The sequence below is a fragment of the Perca fluviatilis genome, chromosome 2 (genome assembly GCF_010015445.1).
Source record: "Perca fluviatilis chromosome 2, GENO_Pfluv_1.0, whole genome shotgun sequence".
NCBI classification, from domain to species: domain Eukaryota; kingdom Metazoa; phylum Chordata; class Actinopteri; order Perciformes; family Percidae; genus Perca; species Perca fluviatilis.
The window spans coordinates 13,114,924-13,132,619 of record NC_053113.1 but is presented as its reverse complement, the minus strand read 5'-3'; the positions used below and the strand labels follow the sequence as shown (position 1 = coordinate 13,132,619).

General features: G+C 41.8%; 1 protein-coding gene across 2 annotated transcripts in view; it reads right to left on the bottom strand.

The window, feature by feature from the left end:
• hif1al (hypoxia inducible factor 1 subunit alpha, like) overlaps nucleotides 1-17,696 on the bottom strand; it is a 29,173-nt gene that overhangs the window by 4,415 nt on the left and 7,062 nt on the right. For both annotated transcript variants that reach the window (XR_005641732.1, XM_039823234.1), the window contains exons 2-12: nucleotides 16,100-16,290; nucleotides 14,215-14,402; nucleotides 13,432-13,516; nucleotides 9,323-9,438; nucleotides 8,641-8,825; nucleotides 8,364-8,470; nucleotides 7,019-7,166; nucleotides 6,609-6,895; nucleotides 1,657-1,844; nucleotides 1,426-1,527; nucleotides 661-812 (exon numbers count right to left, since the gene is read on the bottom strand). Coding sequence is in view for 1 of the 2 variants with exons in the window: in XM_039823234.1 (XP_039679168.1) it covers nucleotides 661-812; nucleotides 1,426-1,527; nucleotides 1,657-1,844; nucleotides 6,609-6,895; nucleotides 7,019-7,166; nucleotides 8,364-8,470; nucleotides 8,641-8,825; nucleotides 9,323-9,438; nucleotides 13,432-13,516; nucleotides 14,215-14,402; nucleotides 16,100-16,290 (1,749 nt within the window). In the remaining variant the exon portion in view is untranslated. The remainder of the gene's footprint in view (nucleotides 1-660; nucleotides 813-1,425; nucleotides 1,528-1,656; nucleotides 1,845-6,608; nucleotides 6,896-7,018; nucleotides 7,167-8,363; nucleotides 8,471-8,640; nucleotides 8,826-9,322; nucleotides 9,439-13,431; nucleotides 13,517-14,214; nucleotides 14,403-16,099; nucleotides 16,291-17,696) is intronic.

Here is a 17,696-nt window from a genome sequence, read left to right as displayed (position 1 = left end):
TTTATATTTGTACGTAGTAGCAAAATGTCACTCAGTTCTTGTTTGTAGCTGTATGTCAAATTCTGTGTGATTACATTGAAAACACAAAAGGCAGAGTTAAATTCCTTGTATGTGTACACACTGACTTTTCCATTAAAGCTGATTCGGATTGTGAAGGTAAAGCGTGTCATCTCATGGGTGATAGAAATTACAGCATCAGAATTAAATGTATTAAAAAAGGCGCGCTTACTATACTAGTTTCTCATTTTGGAGTGAAATATTTGACAAGCAAAATTTCATGAAGGCTGCTCAAAAAGAAGCCAAACCTGTTCAGAATTCTGCTGCTCCACTTCTCATCCGTCTTTCACTTTGTAAACATCCCTTTTCAATTAATAAAAAGGTGCATTTTTCCCTCAAGTCTCCTAAAAATTAATCTAGTAATATTGGACTGATTATCAAAGGCTTGTACACAGGCAAATATAAGATCCATCAGGACAGATGTTGCATACTTTCATATAGAAAATATTTTGCATACTTTGCATTAAATAGGTTTCCTCTTTTAATTGTTTACACTTTCACCTATTTTCTGATCATTTGAGGGTAGTCAGGGACTTCCTTACACTGCTGACAATCCTTAAAAAAATGTAGAGTAAGTGTGCAGAGTGAACTAGCCCATCATACCGTTTCCTGCTCACTGTGACAGTCGAGGGCTCAGACGAAGAGGATGGAGGTTTGTCGGCTTCCTCTGGCATACTGCTGGTGACTGTCAGCTGGAAGTCATCATCCATAGAGATATAAGGAGCCAACATGTCCAGATCCATCATCTCCAAGTGCTGAAAAAAAGAAAAAAAAGAAAGGAGGTACCATATAGTTTAGTTAACCACGGCAAATTGAAACCGAGACATTTGTGAGATTTTGAAGGCCCAAGCATCACCTTTTTTTTTTATTTTCTTCAGATCTCAACACTTTCTAATGGATTGTTGATAGTTTGTCATTTTATTTTAATTTATTTTTATCGATCTTACATTGTCTGCACTTTAGATTTACATGTCAGATGTATATCACTCTTTGTTTTTGATTATTATCGTTACTAAATACTCCCGATTTTAGAGAGACAGATTAAACAAACTTCCATACAAATGTATGCCCCAATTGTGGCATCTTCAGGTCACAATATACTGTAGGTTCCACTAATAGAAGGTGGACAGAACAGTTCGTACAAAATACAAATAAGCAGCTGTTCTTGTGTAATTCTTGTTATACAGAATGTGTTTGTGCTTCAAGCGCTATACTGTACTTATAATCTGATTTTCACCCTGAGATTTGTAGTATATATTTTTAAAAACAAGATTTCCACCAATTTTTTGACATTAGACATAAAAGACTTAAGAACCGACAAAAACATGGTCTTCTAAAAGAAGACTGTCTACATGTTACTGCGGTTACCTCCTGTGTTTCTCCTTTCGGCTGATTATCTTCTGGCCAAACGGCAAAGAACTGCTCCACCATGCTGGTGTCAATCCCCTCTTTCTCCTCCTCACAGGGGCTCTGATGGAGGTCGAGAGACATCGAGAAACAAGAAAACAAAACAAGGAGAGAGAGAGAGCGTAGATTGTTTAATCAGACAGAGAAAATAATACTTTCAAAGTTTTAACTGGATTTAAGGCCTGCATTTACCTGCACTGGCTCAGGATCAGGTGAGGAGGCTGCTGATGAGGATGATGATGATGATGATGATAAAGGTGGAGTGATGGGGCTGAAGATGGGGGAGAGGAGCTTCCGCAGCTGTGGAGTGCACAGGTCCTGAGGGTGGTCCGGCACTGACTGTGGACTGGGAGGACTGGCGAACGACAGCTCAACTAAATCTGACAGAGACAGAGAACATGAAAAGACTCTTTAAAATACTTTTAAAGATTAAATTCAAACTGTACGTACCTGTGGCTCTTTGATAAAAGGCACACGATGAGCCACGTATGAATTAAGTTGAACTAAATATCTGATGGCAAAACCTATTCACTTTTTGTGTGAATGGTGATTCAGCAGCAGTCACAGTATTGTTATTCGAATTCTTCCGTACTATTTTCGGTCGCCTACTACTTCTGCATACTTTCAGCTACAAAAACCAGTCAAATATCAAAATGTTCAGCTCTTTAACAACATGTGTGCTTGTATTCAACTTTTCTCTACCGTTTGTAGTTTTTAAAATATGAATACTTTTTACATTGAAAATCTTAGAGATAGCTTTAATTCCTCTTCAGGCTTCTTCCACTTCTAAATGCTACTCCTCCCACATACTTTAACCTATAGACGTCATTTAAACTTAACTGTTCACAAAACCTTCAGCTATTAGTGCTTAGTGTTCTTCTGCGTTTTTAAGGGCTGCTTAGTGTGGGTTATGTCACAGCTACAGTGCAGAGAAGAGAGAACATCGTCTTAAAACGTCTGTTTAAATGGTGTATGAGAAGTAAGAATTGTGGCCGTGAGAGCAAGTTATACGTCAAAACGTAGATATACTTGTCTACTTTCAGCCAATGTGCTCAATTAAGCAATATGACTTACACATTTGGATCAGTGAGCCTCCAAATGAAAAGCCACAAGCATTCTTTCATTGACAGCCCCTCCTAAAACATCTCAACATTTCTGGACAAAAGCACTGGGAAGTATAACTTTTTAATCACCTTTTTCAGACATTCTATACTATGACTTTTTATCACTTTTTTCGACATACTATTCTATGACTTTATCACTTTTGACATGCTATACTATAACTTTATCCGTTTTCTTTCGACATACTATACTATGACTTTGTTATCACTTTATTAACATGCTATACTTGGACTATGCTAGGACTTTTTAATGTCTATTTTTTTTTTTTTACATGCTAGACTAGAACTTTTGAATGGCCTTTTTTTGACATACTATGATATGACTGTTTGACATAATTCCTTGGTGTAACAGTGGCTCTGTGGGTTGCACCGCAACAGGCAACCAGCGAGTAGTCATAGCAGACTTCGACCCAGCTTTGATTCACAGTCCGAGTTGGCCCTTTTCATTACTTTTTTCGACATACTATACTAGGACTGTAACACTTTTTTTTCAACAATCTATACTATGACTTTGATATACTATATTATGACTTTTTAATGGCTATTTTTGACATACTATACTAGACTGTTTAACATAAATTCTTTGGTGGAACAGCAGCTGAGTGGTATGCAACGTTCCAACAGGAAACCAGCGAGTAGTCATAGCAAACTTTGACCCAGGTTCAATTTCCCAGCCTGGGGTGGCCCTTTCCATTACTTTTTTCGACATACAAATAGGACTCTCTTTCAAAATACTATACTTTGACTGTTTTTGACATACCATACTATGACTTTTTTTTTTTAGATATACTATAGTATGAGTTTTTTTTGACACACTATACAATGACTTTGTCACTTTTTTCGACATACAACTTTCTTTTTTTTTATATATACACACTATGATTTTTTTTACCATTTTTTTGAACATGCTATTCTATGGCAATTTTGGACATACTATAATGACTGTTTCATCACTTTTTGCTACATGCTATACTATGACTTTTTAGCTACATACTATACTATGACTTTTTTGGACGTACTATACTAGACTATGAATTTTTTTCCAACATACTATAATTTGACTTTTGTCAATTTTTTCAATAAATCATACTATGACTTAAATATTCCACTTTTGTTTAATACATTACTGATATTTTTCAATATTTCAATGAAATTTGTACTAATTGAAACCATTGACACTTTTCCAACTGTTCTCACTACTTCACCTTCTTCTTACGCAATTATGCCAGCGATCCAGTTTGGCTTTAGTAATTTAGCTTTTCAGCATTCACAAGCATTTTCTGCAGGAAATGCATTTTCTATTTAGCAAATGTTAGCAGGCTAACACTAAGGTGATGCACAAAAAAAACAAACATACATCAGCATGTTGATAGCATGTTAGCATTGTAATGTTAGCATTTAGCTTAACGCATGGGGTCAACCCTATGATAAAAACTAACATTGTAAGAGATTGGTAAGTAAGTTAAGTTCAAACTGCCAAAAAACGAAGGGATATGGACGTTTTAAATGCCGATTGCCACTGCCAGCCACTGTGGAGATATCAACGTCATCAGTAGGCCGTAAACTGTAGGTGGGTGATTTCAACATAGTGACCCAGGGAAATATACATTAAACATTTGACCGGGGGAAAATACATTGTGGAGAACATAAACCCCCTTTGAAAGGTCTCCTTAATGTGTCATAGTAAGAGCATACTGAGCTGGGGAACATGGGACCATAGATACACTCCACCTAAGCGCAGCCTTAGCGGTTAGCATAACTGCAGACTATTAGTGTTGTTTTTTTCTTAACAGCAGAAGAAAAGTAAAACTCCAGTGCAGACAACACGCTTTTTAAAGGGGTGACAGAATGATTATATAGGGTATTTCACACTGTTCCTTATGGTCTCCTAATGGGGGTATGTAACATTGGTTGGGCTGAAAATGGCCTGGTTGATATTTTATTGGCCCTTATGCATCCCTGTGTTTTGGCCCTAATCTTGCGAGATGGCGCTGTGTTGTGCGGCAGCCTGTTGCAGCAGCTCCAGATGTGTGTGTGTATTTTGTGTGTTTTAAGTTAGTTCTTTGGTCTTTAAGTTCAGTTCTTTTTTTATAGTCACTAAGAACATCAGTGTAGAGATGGCTTCTGCCAACTTTGGAATTTTTCTCTTGGTTCTGTTCTTACTTTGGACGTCTTTTGTAACTGCGCGTTACGCTCAAGGCAGCGGGACAATTGTTTACACACGCGATCAGCTGATAGCGCTGTGTCGACCTGTTCTTCTGCCGGGGGACAAGCCTGAAATACCGAAGGAACTACAGAGGAGACGCCGGGGTTGCAGAGGTGGATTAAAACGCAAAGCAAAAAAAAAAGGAAACATAAGCCTGCCGTCCCTGCGATCATTATGGGGAATGTACGGTCTCTGGGAAATAAGATGGACAAACTGGCGGCGCTCATTAAAACACAGAGGGAGTTCCGCGAGTGCAGCATACCGTGTCATACGGTATCAGGCGGCAAGGCAGCTACACAGGCAGCACCGGCCGCTGAACTCCTACACACAGTCGTCAAAATTCGCAATTTTGCCCATATTTGACCTCTACATTAGGGCTGTGACAATAACCGCATCACCGCAGTAGCGGTGGTGACGTGCCACTACCGCGGTCATGACATCACCACATTTTTTTTTTTTTACCTTTAGCTCGCGTAACTTACAGGAGAACAGATATTGTGTGATATGACATATAATGAAAGCAATAATCATTGTGTAGTTACGCTCATCGACTGTCTTCTATCCTACATTCAAGAGTTTATGGAGAGAAAAAAAAAAACGCCACTTCAGCTTTGCACATGAGGACGGACAGTCCACTGAGCTGAGGTGGACGTGGACACATTAACGTTAACGCTGCAGTGTTTACCATTGCACATTAGCCTAGCAGCTAGCGGAGTTTCCTTCTGCTTATAGCTTAATCCTGACAAAACCGAACGGTTGAATCTCAGCCTGCATGCACGTTTTGTAGCCTAAACAGAGCAGCTGATATTGGTTATCTTAGACAGAGCACTCTGTCTGCTCAGCTGCTAAGACCGCTGTGCTGCGGAGCGTCTGCCCTTGGCATTGTTGGCAAACCTTTTTTTTCTTTTTACTTTATTGACAATAGAGCTTTCTGAACTGTCTGTAGAATAGATCAACGGAGATGAGAGAAAGCAGAGTGGCCATAAATGACAGCAAAACACAGTAAAGACTCTCACATTGAGCTGAAATGGAAACACCGTGCTATGGGTTAAGCCGATGTTTATCGGGGGGGTAACGGCCATTCACTTTACCGGCGGTATTGACAACAGATAAAGCCACTGTGTCTTGAGAAGCTCGAGCTTGTTGTTTTATTGTTTACTTTACATCATCTTTGCTATCTCTTTTTCCTCTCGCTTTTCCTCACAGCAGCACTCATACGCTGCTCTCCGTTACCGCTTGCTCTCCACACGGGCACTGACGTCAATCACTTAAGGCCCCCTGCCATTCTCGCTCTAATTTACGCTACTCTTGTAAGGGGGTTGCGGTTAACCGCCATACCGCGGTGATATGTTGCTTCGTCCCCGCGATAAGAAAAATACTATACCGTCACAGCCCTACTCTACATAGTTGATTTCTCGCATAAAAAAAGTCCAGAAGTGAATTTAATGGTAAAATAGCATATGAACAATGTATACAATTTCTGAGGTCTGCCCAAGCTAGAGTCAGAAGACTAACTGATCTCAGGTCAGTTGTGCAGCCTATGTAAATGTTGGGGCGTGACAAACACAGAGACTAGAGCCAAATGAGGAGGAGCCACCGAGTTGAGAGGCCTTTTCAGAGGCAGTTTCAAATAGTGAGACATGCAGAGGAAAGAGGTGTCAATGGGATTTAGAGGTTCTATGTATACCCTAGTTACCCACTAAACTGTCATTATTCAACTATGAGAAGTTAAAATCGGTTTTGCATTCTATCACCCCTTTAAGACACCTTCATCACTGGTGCTTAAAGTAAATAGAATGACTTTGAGTTTCTCTCACCTCCTATCAGCGGGACAATGGTGTCTCCGGCGGCAGGAGCCAACAGGAGAAGCTCCTCCGGCTTCTCCTTCAGTTTGTTGAAGAGCTCTGCAGTGCTGCTGGGATCCAAATCCGCGTCCTCAGTCTGACTGGAGCTGCTGAGATGCTCACCGTCAGTGTCAGAGTCACTGAAGTCAGATGTCCCAGAATTCTCTGGTGCAAGCGCTGGCGAGTTGGGTTTGGCTTCAGGCAGCCGGCCACAACGGATCTGCTCCACAGAGAAAACAACGTCTGGCTGCTCCACGGCACTGTAGAAGAAGAAAACAATGTAGGAGAGCGAGTTCGTAGTTTTCTGCATCCATTATGTTCCCACATCTTCGGTTACAGCACAGACTTATATGACATGAGCTCACTGCTTTTTTTAAAAGTACCTGAGTATGAAGTTGAGGCAGACGATCGCCTCGGGCTGTGACATCTTGCTGTTGTAGAGGACGGTCGCCTGAGTCTCGGCCCAGACAAACCCGCCGCTGTTTGCCAGAAAACGGTAGTGTCTGGTGCTCACCTGACCTTTGGACAGCACTACACCAGACAGCGACACAAACAGGAAAGATATGCAGGGGTCACACGGTACACAGAGGTAGAACCAGAAGATTGTAACTTTAATAAAATCCTGCTCCTGTACGTGCTGACGCATTCTCTGTCTAGTTTGTTTACAGAAGTCTCTCTCATGTTTCAACTTCAAATAAAGAGGTCTCCTCTCTGGGCTTAAAGGTATTGTGGAGGATTTTCTTTTTCCGGGTGGATCATCAAGACTATCGGCATGCGCACTTTCAGGTGTATATGTGTTGGTGTGGTGAGCTACGAGTGGCTACAAAATGTATGACAAGAAGAGAAATGGCCTCTGAAGAAAGAAACAAGACCAGAGTGTTTTTGGGAGAATATTTCACACGCTGGCGTGCACTAAAAGCACAGGTTGGGCTCTCCACTGATGCCTCAGTCGCGAAGTTTCCACTCACAGGTAAAGTTTGGCATGCTATAAAACCCATTTAAAAGTAGTAAAAGTTGATGTAAGCTATGATTAGCGATGCTAGCCCTGGCACAAGTCACGCACAGCACAGACACGGTAAACATCTCAATTTGCGAAAAAGTGCAAATCTTCTTTTGGAAAGTAGGCTTGTATGAGCCATGCCGACAGCAACTTGTAAACAGTGCACTCTCGTGCACACGTTTAATAGGCGTTCCCTCTCGGGAGCAGGCAGAGTGTTGCGCATGTGCATTTTTTCAAAAAGTGGAGAGGGCGGATCTTTTCTAAAATTCGGGAAAATCCTCCACTATACCTTTAAGGAATCTACAATCCTTGAAAGTGTTCATTAAAAAGTGACCAAATGGGGTTGAGTGCATCACACTAAGGCTCAGTCCTTCCCTTCAAGCGCCGGTCCACCGCCCAACTCGCCCCATCGCACCTAACTTTCAAAGTTGATCACATGTCTACCCGTCTCAACAAAAATTCTACATAAAGTTAATTTTAATATATTTTAGACATTGATGACATAATTATATGGTTTTCAGATAGTTTTATGGATTAAGTATAGTCAAGTAAAATTAAAATCACACACACACACACACACACACACACACACACACACACACACACACACACACACACACACACACACACACACACACACACACACACACACACACACACACACACACACACACACACACACACACACACAGAGAGAGAGAGAGAGAGAGAGAGAGAGAGAAACTCACATGTGTGCAGGCTCTTGTTGATGTGATTGGAGTCGAGTGCGTGATAAAACTCGTAGGCTGAGCGGCCGATCAAATCTTCAGGTTTGTATCCCACCAACTCTGTCACCCTGGAAACAAGAGAAGGAAGAAAAACAAAAGGAAGAAAAAAAAATTAAAGAATCAGGAGATTTCCTTTACCTTCCGAGATGTGATATTCTGGAGGAGAAGCTCTCTTTTCTCTTGCCTCCCATCCACAGACAGGTCAAAGGTCAGTTACAGGACTCAGCAGTCTACCTACCTGCCCTCGCAGTGTGTGAAGCACAGGTCCATGCTGTGGCGGGTGAGGAAGGTGCACGTGTCCAGGGGGAACTCCACGCTGGATGGGTGAGGGATGGGTTCACACAGCAGGGTCATCACTCCGCCTACAGAGGGCGACGTGGAGCCGCCAGCCAACTGACGCATGTGACCGGTGCAGTGGAAAACCTGCAGACACACAGAGGGAAGGGTCATTTAGTTTTAAAAGAAGATTTTTTTTATTTAAAAAGGAGGGGCAGTTGGAGTTTTAGATCCCAATTCAATACAAATCCCAACAGACTGCCTAGTGTAAAGCTTTTAAAAAATGTAAATAAATTCTTTGTGTGAATGATGTGCAGCCAGAATTAGTATTTTTTTCTGTGTTGTATATACATGAGTACCCTTGGGGAAATTAACCTGATTCAACGGTTTTCTTCTTTTTCTTATGTTTATGTTTTATCCCTCAATAAATGTAGTATACTGTTCAAAAGACATTTAGGAGCTATTCCTGCTTCTGGCAATGGTTGGGCTTGTTAATTTGAGATGCGAGACTTGCAGATAAAGTGAAAAATGAGCCCACGGAGAGTAACAATGTGACAGGAGCAAAAAAAAAAAACCGCTCAGAAATGGCTTGGTGTTCAGATTAATTAAGAGATAAGGTTATACAATCTTTGGTTACACTGAACCTTCCAAGTAGCAGACTTGATGTTGACGGTGCGCCCCCTGCTGGTCAGAGTGCTCTTCATTCGCAGGAAGAAGTTCCTCTCACTCGGCTGTTCTGCCAACAGTTTCTTACTCGAACCTGAAAGCAACACGATAAAGCTATAAAATAAATGCATCATTCTTAAAAAGTCCACAGGCAAAAAATGACTTGTTACTGCCAAAAACAGTGGATGACATCTCAGAACCAGTTTCGTATTTTGACATCAGTGTATGACGGTGCATGCTGATTGTTTAGCTGAGGCTAGTCTCAAAAGACACAAAAACAGCATTAAATACCGGAGGTAGACGAAAGAGAGGGAAATTAAAAAGCATCTAATCTTCTCACGAAACCCAACTATGAACAAATAGCCCAAAGGAATACATTCATAATAGTGCAATAATTTAATTTATTCTAGTGCAATAATTGCACCCATACCAGTGACATGTTAACATTACAAACGCTTATTCCAGTGCAAAAATAACATTGGATTTATTTATTTTACTTATTAGGTTTAAACCTGTGGATGTTTTGTCTTTGTGGTGTTTTTCCTGGTGTCTTTTCTTTACACTGATCCGGAGTAGCGCGCTTCATTTAGTTGTATTCTGTGACAATAAAGGCTTCTTTTTCTTAAAAAGTGTGTGTGTGTTTGTGTAACATTAACACAGGTCCAGGATGTATGTTCCAACTCCCGAGGCCTGTACTACGAAGCAAGATGTGGCGTTAACGAGGTAACTTCCGGTTCAACCCTTTGACTGTAAATATTAACGGTTAATGGTTTGTGGAGATCTGCTTTGAGTCGTCGGGCGCAGCCATCTCGGTTGCGGATGTGACAATTTTAGACGTGAGGGAGGAGCCATAGACTGTTGGGCGGTATGTGACGGACGATAGCGGAGAGTTGGCAATGCTGCTTACACTCTACGTTATGTTACGTTATACACTTTCACTGGCAATCTGGATGCAACTGCTGCTGAAAGCTAGCCTACATAATTCGAGGTAAGATTTAGCTTGGCTACGTTTGAGAAAAAAAAAAATAAAAAATTATATATATATATATATATATATATATATATATATATATATATATAATTTTTTTTTATTTATTAAGAAAAACTTCTCAAGCACAGTACAAGTATCAGAATGTTGCATAATGAAATGAAGGGGGAAACAAAAAGCAAAAAAAATTATACAAGCATAATAAATGCATACAAATGAACATATAATCACAGTAACATATGCATATACATATAAACAACTAAATAAATCAGAGAGGGAAAAGAAAAAAAGGGTTTTATCCAGAGTTTGTCTCCTTGAAATAATCCAAAAAAGGGCTCCAAGATTTCAAGAAAAAGTTTGGGTTTCATTCTAACTCCAAATTTAATCTTTTCAAGTTTGAGGGCAAAAAGTAGGTCAAAAATCCACTGACGGTAGGTTGGAGGAGATGGCAGCTTCCAGTTAATTAGTATAAGTCTTCTAGCCAACAGTGTGCAAAGTGCAATATTATCCCTCTCTAAAGCTGTAAGTTTAACATTTTCCGGAAGGACCCCAAATAAAGCTGTCAATGGGTTGGGATCTATTACTGTGATAAGGATTTCTGAGATACAACAAAAAATTCCCCCCCAAAACCTTAATAGCTTAGAACAGGACCAGAAAGAACGAAAGAGAGAGGCTGGCTCTGCAACACAGCGTGGGCAGGTGGGGTCTAAGTCAGGAAATATCTTGGCAAGTTTCACCCTAGACCAATGAATACGATGCACTACCTTAAATTGAATAAGCCTATGTCTGGAGCTAACTGAAGAAGAATGTATCCTTTTTAAGATAGGGTGCCAGGTTTCATCTCCTAACAAAATACCTAAGTCCTGCTCCCAGAGAGTTTTCAATGACCTGCTAGATGGGGATTGATTGTCATTTATTGTACTGTAAAACTTTGAAATGGCACCCCTTATACATTTATGCTGGTCTAAAGTACACTCCATAACACCTCTAGGAGGGGGAGAGGGGAACTCAGGAAAATGTTTACGGGCAAAGCTCCGAACTTGAAAATACCGAAATAAATGTGAATTGGACAAAGAAAGTTTATTTTGAAATTGGTCAAATGAAGCAAAGTTATTATCAATAAATAACTGATCAATTGTAACTAGACCCTGTGATTTCCAAATATTGAGAGCCCCATCAAAAAGAGAGGGTAGAAAGGAAGCGTTACTGGCAATGGGTGCAGCAGAAGAAAGACCCTTAAGCTCTAGAGCTCGACGGAACTGAGTCCAAATCCTCAGAGAGTCTTTAACAATTGGATTATTAATTGAGGTACTTTGAGTAGGGGGGGATAGAAGAACAGAGCAAAGATGTCCGTGTGACTGGGGAACAACAAGCAGCCTCTATTTGCACCCAGAGAGGTTTACACAGTTGCAAATCATGCCGGCACCAATACAGTAAGTTTCTAAAGTTGGCTGCCCAGTAATACGTTTGAAAGTTAGGCAAGGCCAAACCTCCCACCTCTTTTGTTGAAATATATAGTTGTCCCATAGTTATATTACATATAAGACAGGCCGCGAATCAATCGCATCATAGCCACGCCCTAAAACACCACCTTCAGATAAAATGCAGGTTTAATCACTTCTGCATTTGCAGTACTTCGCTGAACTGGATGCTCTGTCCATTAATATGAACAGTCTATGGTTCAACCCAGGGTTTTCTGTATCACGACGGTGGATCACTTGTCACCGGATTTTAATCGCCGTGGTAACTTATGTTGAACACCTAGCCTGCTCGGGAGCAGGTTACGTTGGAGATTAGAGATCAACCGGTGTTAAAGCACCGCCTACTGACCAATCAATACTCGATTGATAACGGTGTCACCGTTCTTAGAAGATCCGGTGGAGCTCGGAGAGAGAGAGGGGTGCGCTCATAAAAGTTAAACATTATAGAGACCGACAACCGCGTTAACATTCCCTGAGGGGTATCTTTATGAAAGATATAGATTTTCAGCGGAGGGAATTACGTATCTTTGCCGGCTTCTTGAGCCGTGTGTTGTCAATGGGCACATCTGTTTGAATTACGTTTTAATATTTTTTATTTGCTCTCACAATCGCTTCCCACTGCCAGGGTTGCAACTGAAATAAAAGGCTAAAGCAACGACCGTTTATGGAAAGCGTAGTTATGTAATTAGTGTAATTATGGTCAGATCTCGGTCCTGACTGATGAGGAAGCGATATTGATAAGCGTTGATATACACTTAACAGCGTCGGCTATTTCTGCCAGCTTTCCTTCCTGTTTTAGGAAGCAGCGACTGTATTGCGTTTTGCCTGTAAAACCGTGTCGGTGTTCTTCATATTTATGTAGAATTATAGTTTGCTCTTCTTATGTAAAACATGCGGCTCTGGTAGATGTTTGTGATTGGATTGGGAAACCCTGGTTTGATTGAACTAGTTGTTAACCACCGTCGTGACCGCGGTTGTTAGGTTAGGTCAGTGTTTCTCAAATGGGGGTACGTGGACCCCTAGGGGTACTTTGGAGGACTGCAGGGGGTACGGGACATTTTTTGCAAAATGTTTTTCAGTTACAAGGCTGTAGTTACTTCTATCTTTTTTTTCTCGCGCTTTTTTTCAAAGTTTTTGAAGTTTGTCACCTTTTTTTTGAAGGTTTGTCGCTTGTTTTAACCTATTCTTGCCTTTCTTTTTTCTGTCTTTTTTTCTTTGAAGTTTTTATTACCATTTTCGACCTATTCTTGCCTTACTTTCTTCTTTCTACCGTCTTTTTCCAAGGTTTTGTCGGGTTTTTTTGTTTCCAGGTACAAGGCTGTTTAGTAAATCTATCGCTGACATCGCTGTATTGTTCCTCTTTATAGAGACTTTTTTTTCTACCAAAAATTATTTGCGCTGGTTAGAGGGTACATGGCGTAAAAAACTGTTTAAATGTGGTACATTATTGAAAAAAGCTTGAGAACCACTGGGTTAGGGGAAGCCGGGTAACTGAAATAAATCCAGGGCATGCTGATCTTGATTCGTAGTACAGGCCTCTGTTTGGGTCTGAGAGGAAATCTTGAACATGTCTTTGTGCGAGAGGATTTTTATTGTGATAATACATGGTGTGTCTGACCTGGACGTGGAGTCAGCAGGTCTCGGAGCTCCTCCTCATCACAGGGGTGAACAAAGTCATAAATATTCTGACCCAGCAGCTCCAGCTGTTAACCACAAACAACAACTGTCAGTAACAAACACATGCATCGGTTTGAGGTTGGAAAGCGGCTGCGACTGAAACACTTTACTTCACTATACCACTATGTATGGTACGTGTGTATTTCATGTCCAATCATGTATTTAGTATATTTGGTTAAGGGTCCATCTGTATTCACTTTTTCTTTATTACAAGTTTTTATAAAAACACTTTGCTTTTAACAATTTGTTGTAGTGCTGTTAACGTTAAATTAACCCAAACAAACTAAATCAAATTAAATCATTGGCAGGAGTTGTAGAATCTTTGCTGAAGGACCGGACACTGACTCGGCTCACAGTCGGATTAAAATCATTACAGCTCTACATTACATTTCGCTCTATTTCTGTATGCACGGATCACAAGGTAGTTGTGTTACAATGACAAACCTGATCCCCAACAGATCTAAGAATAGATTTAATGGATGGCTTCTCTCTGCTCGAGTCACTCAAAAGGTCACGCACTGTCCCAGAGGCTTCTAGTAAACGCTGCGACTCAGAACAGGTGAACCAGACACATGAATGGGGAACGGGAGGTTTGAAAACGTCTGAATATGTGAACACGTTGGCTACCGTGTGATCTGTGTATATAATGTTTAACTTATTATTCTTTTCTTTTGTTGTTTTAACGTTGCTGAAGCTGAACACGTCCGTCCTGCAGGGAGTTTACCTGCGTGATCCCGAGATATTTGCTGACGTTGTCCGTCAGGTAGATCATGTCTCCCTCCTCGGTCATCACCATGACGAAGCCCGCCAGCGCCTGAGGATAGAAAGCATCCATTGGATCTTCCTCCTCCTCCTCCTCCTCCTCCTTCTTCTTTCCGTTCTGCTCTTCAGACTCCTCTTTCTGATTCTTACCTGCGGTAAAAAGCGACCAGGTGATTATTACGGCAGACAGAAGAGCCTCGGTTGAAACTTTAATTGCCTGTTGGGTTGTCATGAACCAAAATATTTTCCAACCGCTGCCTAACTCCAAGTCTGCGTCATGCGTGGATGATGGTTTACTTGTGTTAAGCTTGATCTATACTTCAAGTAACATCTACGCCGTGGTCAGAAAGCTCAGGGGAGACTCTGTTTCTCTCACTATGACTCTAGAGTCGCTACTCCTCACTATGACTCTAGAGTCCCTACTCCTCACTATGACTCTAGAGTCCCTACTCCTCACTATGACTCTAGAGTCGCTACTCCTCACTATGACTCTTGAGTCCCTACTCCTCACTATGACTCTAGAGTCCCTACTCCTCACTATGACTCTAGAGTCCCTACTCCTCACTATGACTCTAGAGTCGCTACTCCTCACTATGACTCTAGAGTCCCTACTCCTCACTATGACTCTAGAGTCCCTACTCCTCACTATGACTCTAGAGTCCCTACTCCTCACTATGACTCTAGAGTCCCTACTCCTCACTATGACTCTAGAGTCGCTACTCCTCACTATGACTCTAGAGTCCCTACTCCTCACTATGACTCTAGAGTCCCTACTCCTCACTATGACTCTAGAGTCCCTACTCCTCACTATGACTCTAGAGTCGCTACTCTCAATTATGACTCTAGAGTCCCTACTCCTCACTATCCCCTCCTACTATGACTCTAGAGTCGCTACTCCCTCACTATGACTCTAGAGTCCCTACTCCTCACTATGACTCTAGAGTCGCTACTCCTCACTATGAAGTTCTACAGCTACTGAATCGAAGCACTTACAGTCCCCTCTCACTTCTCCCTCGCCCCTATCACCCACTCACACACACACACACACACACACACACACACACACACACACACACACACACACACACACACACACACACACACACACACACACACACACACACACACACACACACACACACACACACACACACACACACACACACACACACACACACACACACACACACACACACACACACACACACACAACGCTATGGCGAAAGCTCTGTGTGGAGCCAAGTAGTCTCGCATTTCCAGACCTTCCTCCACAGCGCTGCAGAGGAAGGACTGGCTAGTCCACACAGCATTCCGGGATGGGAGAAAAACGTGTTCTGGTTTATCGGCATTTCTTTAAACCGATCACAATCGTCTTGGGTGGTGCCAAGACCCAGACGGAGCCCCGGAGCCGCTGCAAAATAGCCTCGGGAAGGAACTTGTTTTGGTGGAACGTGTGTACGTTCAAAAGTTGTTTTTAGTCATGCAACAGAAAACTCAGATTGGACAGATAGTCTAGCTAGCTGTCTGGATTTACCCTGCAGAGATCTGAGGAGCAGTTAACCACAGTCCTCACAAATCCACCAGAGTATACAACGCCAACACAAAGAAAGCAGAAGGTAACATCCGTCTGTAAAGAGTGACATCCGGTGGAATTTCCGGCGCCAACGGACCAATCACGGAAGTGGAAAGTCGTGGATATAGACTACTCTGTAAGTAAACCCATTCTCCAGCAAGCAGACATAATTGCGGCCATATTTTCAGACCCATGCCTCATTTACTTCCACTACATGATCTGGGACGATCAGGTTCTGTTCAGACGGACGGCCATCTGAAGAAGTGTTTCTTACCGGGTCTGAGGAGGTGGTGCAGCCGCAGGAAGCTGAGGGCGACTCTCATGATGGCGGATTTGTCCAGATGGGTGCAGACTCGACGGGGGAGCGGCAGAGTGCTGGCGAGCTCATAAAACACCTCCGTCTCCTGACTCCGCCTACTTCTGGCCGCATCACGAGACCGCAGCTTCCTCTGCTCCGAACCGGTCCTACAGGAGGAGGAAGAAAAATAGAGGGAATGGACATAATTAACAGATGAAATCAAGGAAAGAAGATAAAAAAGGAAAAATGTAAAGAAGGAATGAAGCAAGTAGATGACACAAATAGAAAGGATGCCGAAAAGTCTCCTCACTCCTCACATTCTCAGCATATTTTAAAAAGGTATCTCTACAACCACGTTTTCCTGAAAAACAGGAAAATTCAGGTTCAGGTTATGAGGTAAAGAAATTGGAGAAACCCTGATCTAAATACAGAAAAGACACCCATTTTTGTATCACTTATTTACACTAGGAAATTAAACTTTCAATCTTAATCCTTGGAGTTCTGCTGTTGCTCCAGCCTCAGCTTTCCTCTACAGCATGGAGTTTTAAAAGTCCCATATTGTAAAAGGTTTCCAATTACCATGTCTTTTTGAAGCACTATATACTAAGGGTGTCACGATTTCGATTTTATTTCAAATTTTAAAAAAAATGGAACAGTCGATGCTGCCACGCCCCCGTGTCACGTCCGGTCGGCTTGTCAAGCGGGGAAAAAAAAACAAAAAACATGTTTAAGTGCTGCAAGTCAACCTCCTCTAATTAAACTACAGCCAGTCAAAAGATAGCACGGCAACCGCAGATGCAAGAAACCCATCGACAGAACTTGAACCCCCTCCTCTATCACTGAAGTCGCCGGTGTGGAAGTATTTTGGATTTCCAGTGAGTTATGTGCACCATATTCTGTGTGTTCACCATTGCACATTAGCCTAGCAGCTAGCGGAGTTTCCTTCTGTTTGTAGCTTTATCCCGACAAAACCGCAAGGTTGAATTTCATGCATGCGCGTTTTGTAGCCTAAACAGAGCAGTTTATATTGGTTGTATTAGAGAGAGAGCAACAAGTGAGTCTCATTTAAAAGGGTTCAATATTCCAGCTAAAGATTGCAGCGTTCAACGCCCCTTTGGGATTTCTCTAACTCTACATTAGGAACTACAGCAGAGCCCCCTTTCATCAGCCCTGTGTAAACTGATCTCTGGTGTTTTTATACGAGAAAATCATGACCAGAGTTCAGCTCTTTCAACATTCCTGGGTGTTTTTTTTTTTTTTTAACAAAGTGGGAACAGCGCTGATTGCAAAAATAGGGAAAAATGTCCAAAACTAAAGAGAACAGAATGTTATTTATTTTAGCTTCTGGGAGACTGTCCAGATCCTCCCTCCTTGTACTTTCTTCCCCCTCTCTTCATCCATCTCACAATCCGGCCTAAACTGCTTTGGCCAGTACCGACAAACATGTGCTGACAAGTCAAAGGCAGGGTTTCATCATACAAAACACCCCCCCCCCCACACACACACACACACACACACACCAAAAATATGCTGACAAGTCAAAGACAGGGTTTCATTTCACTCACAAACATAC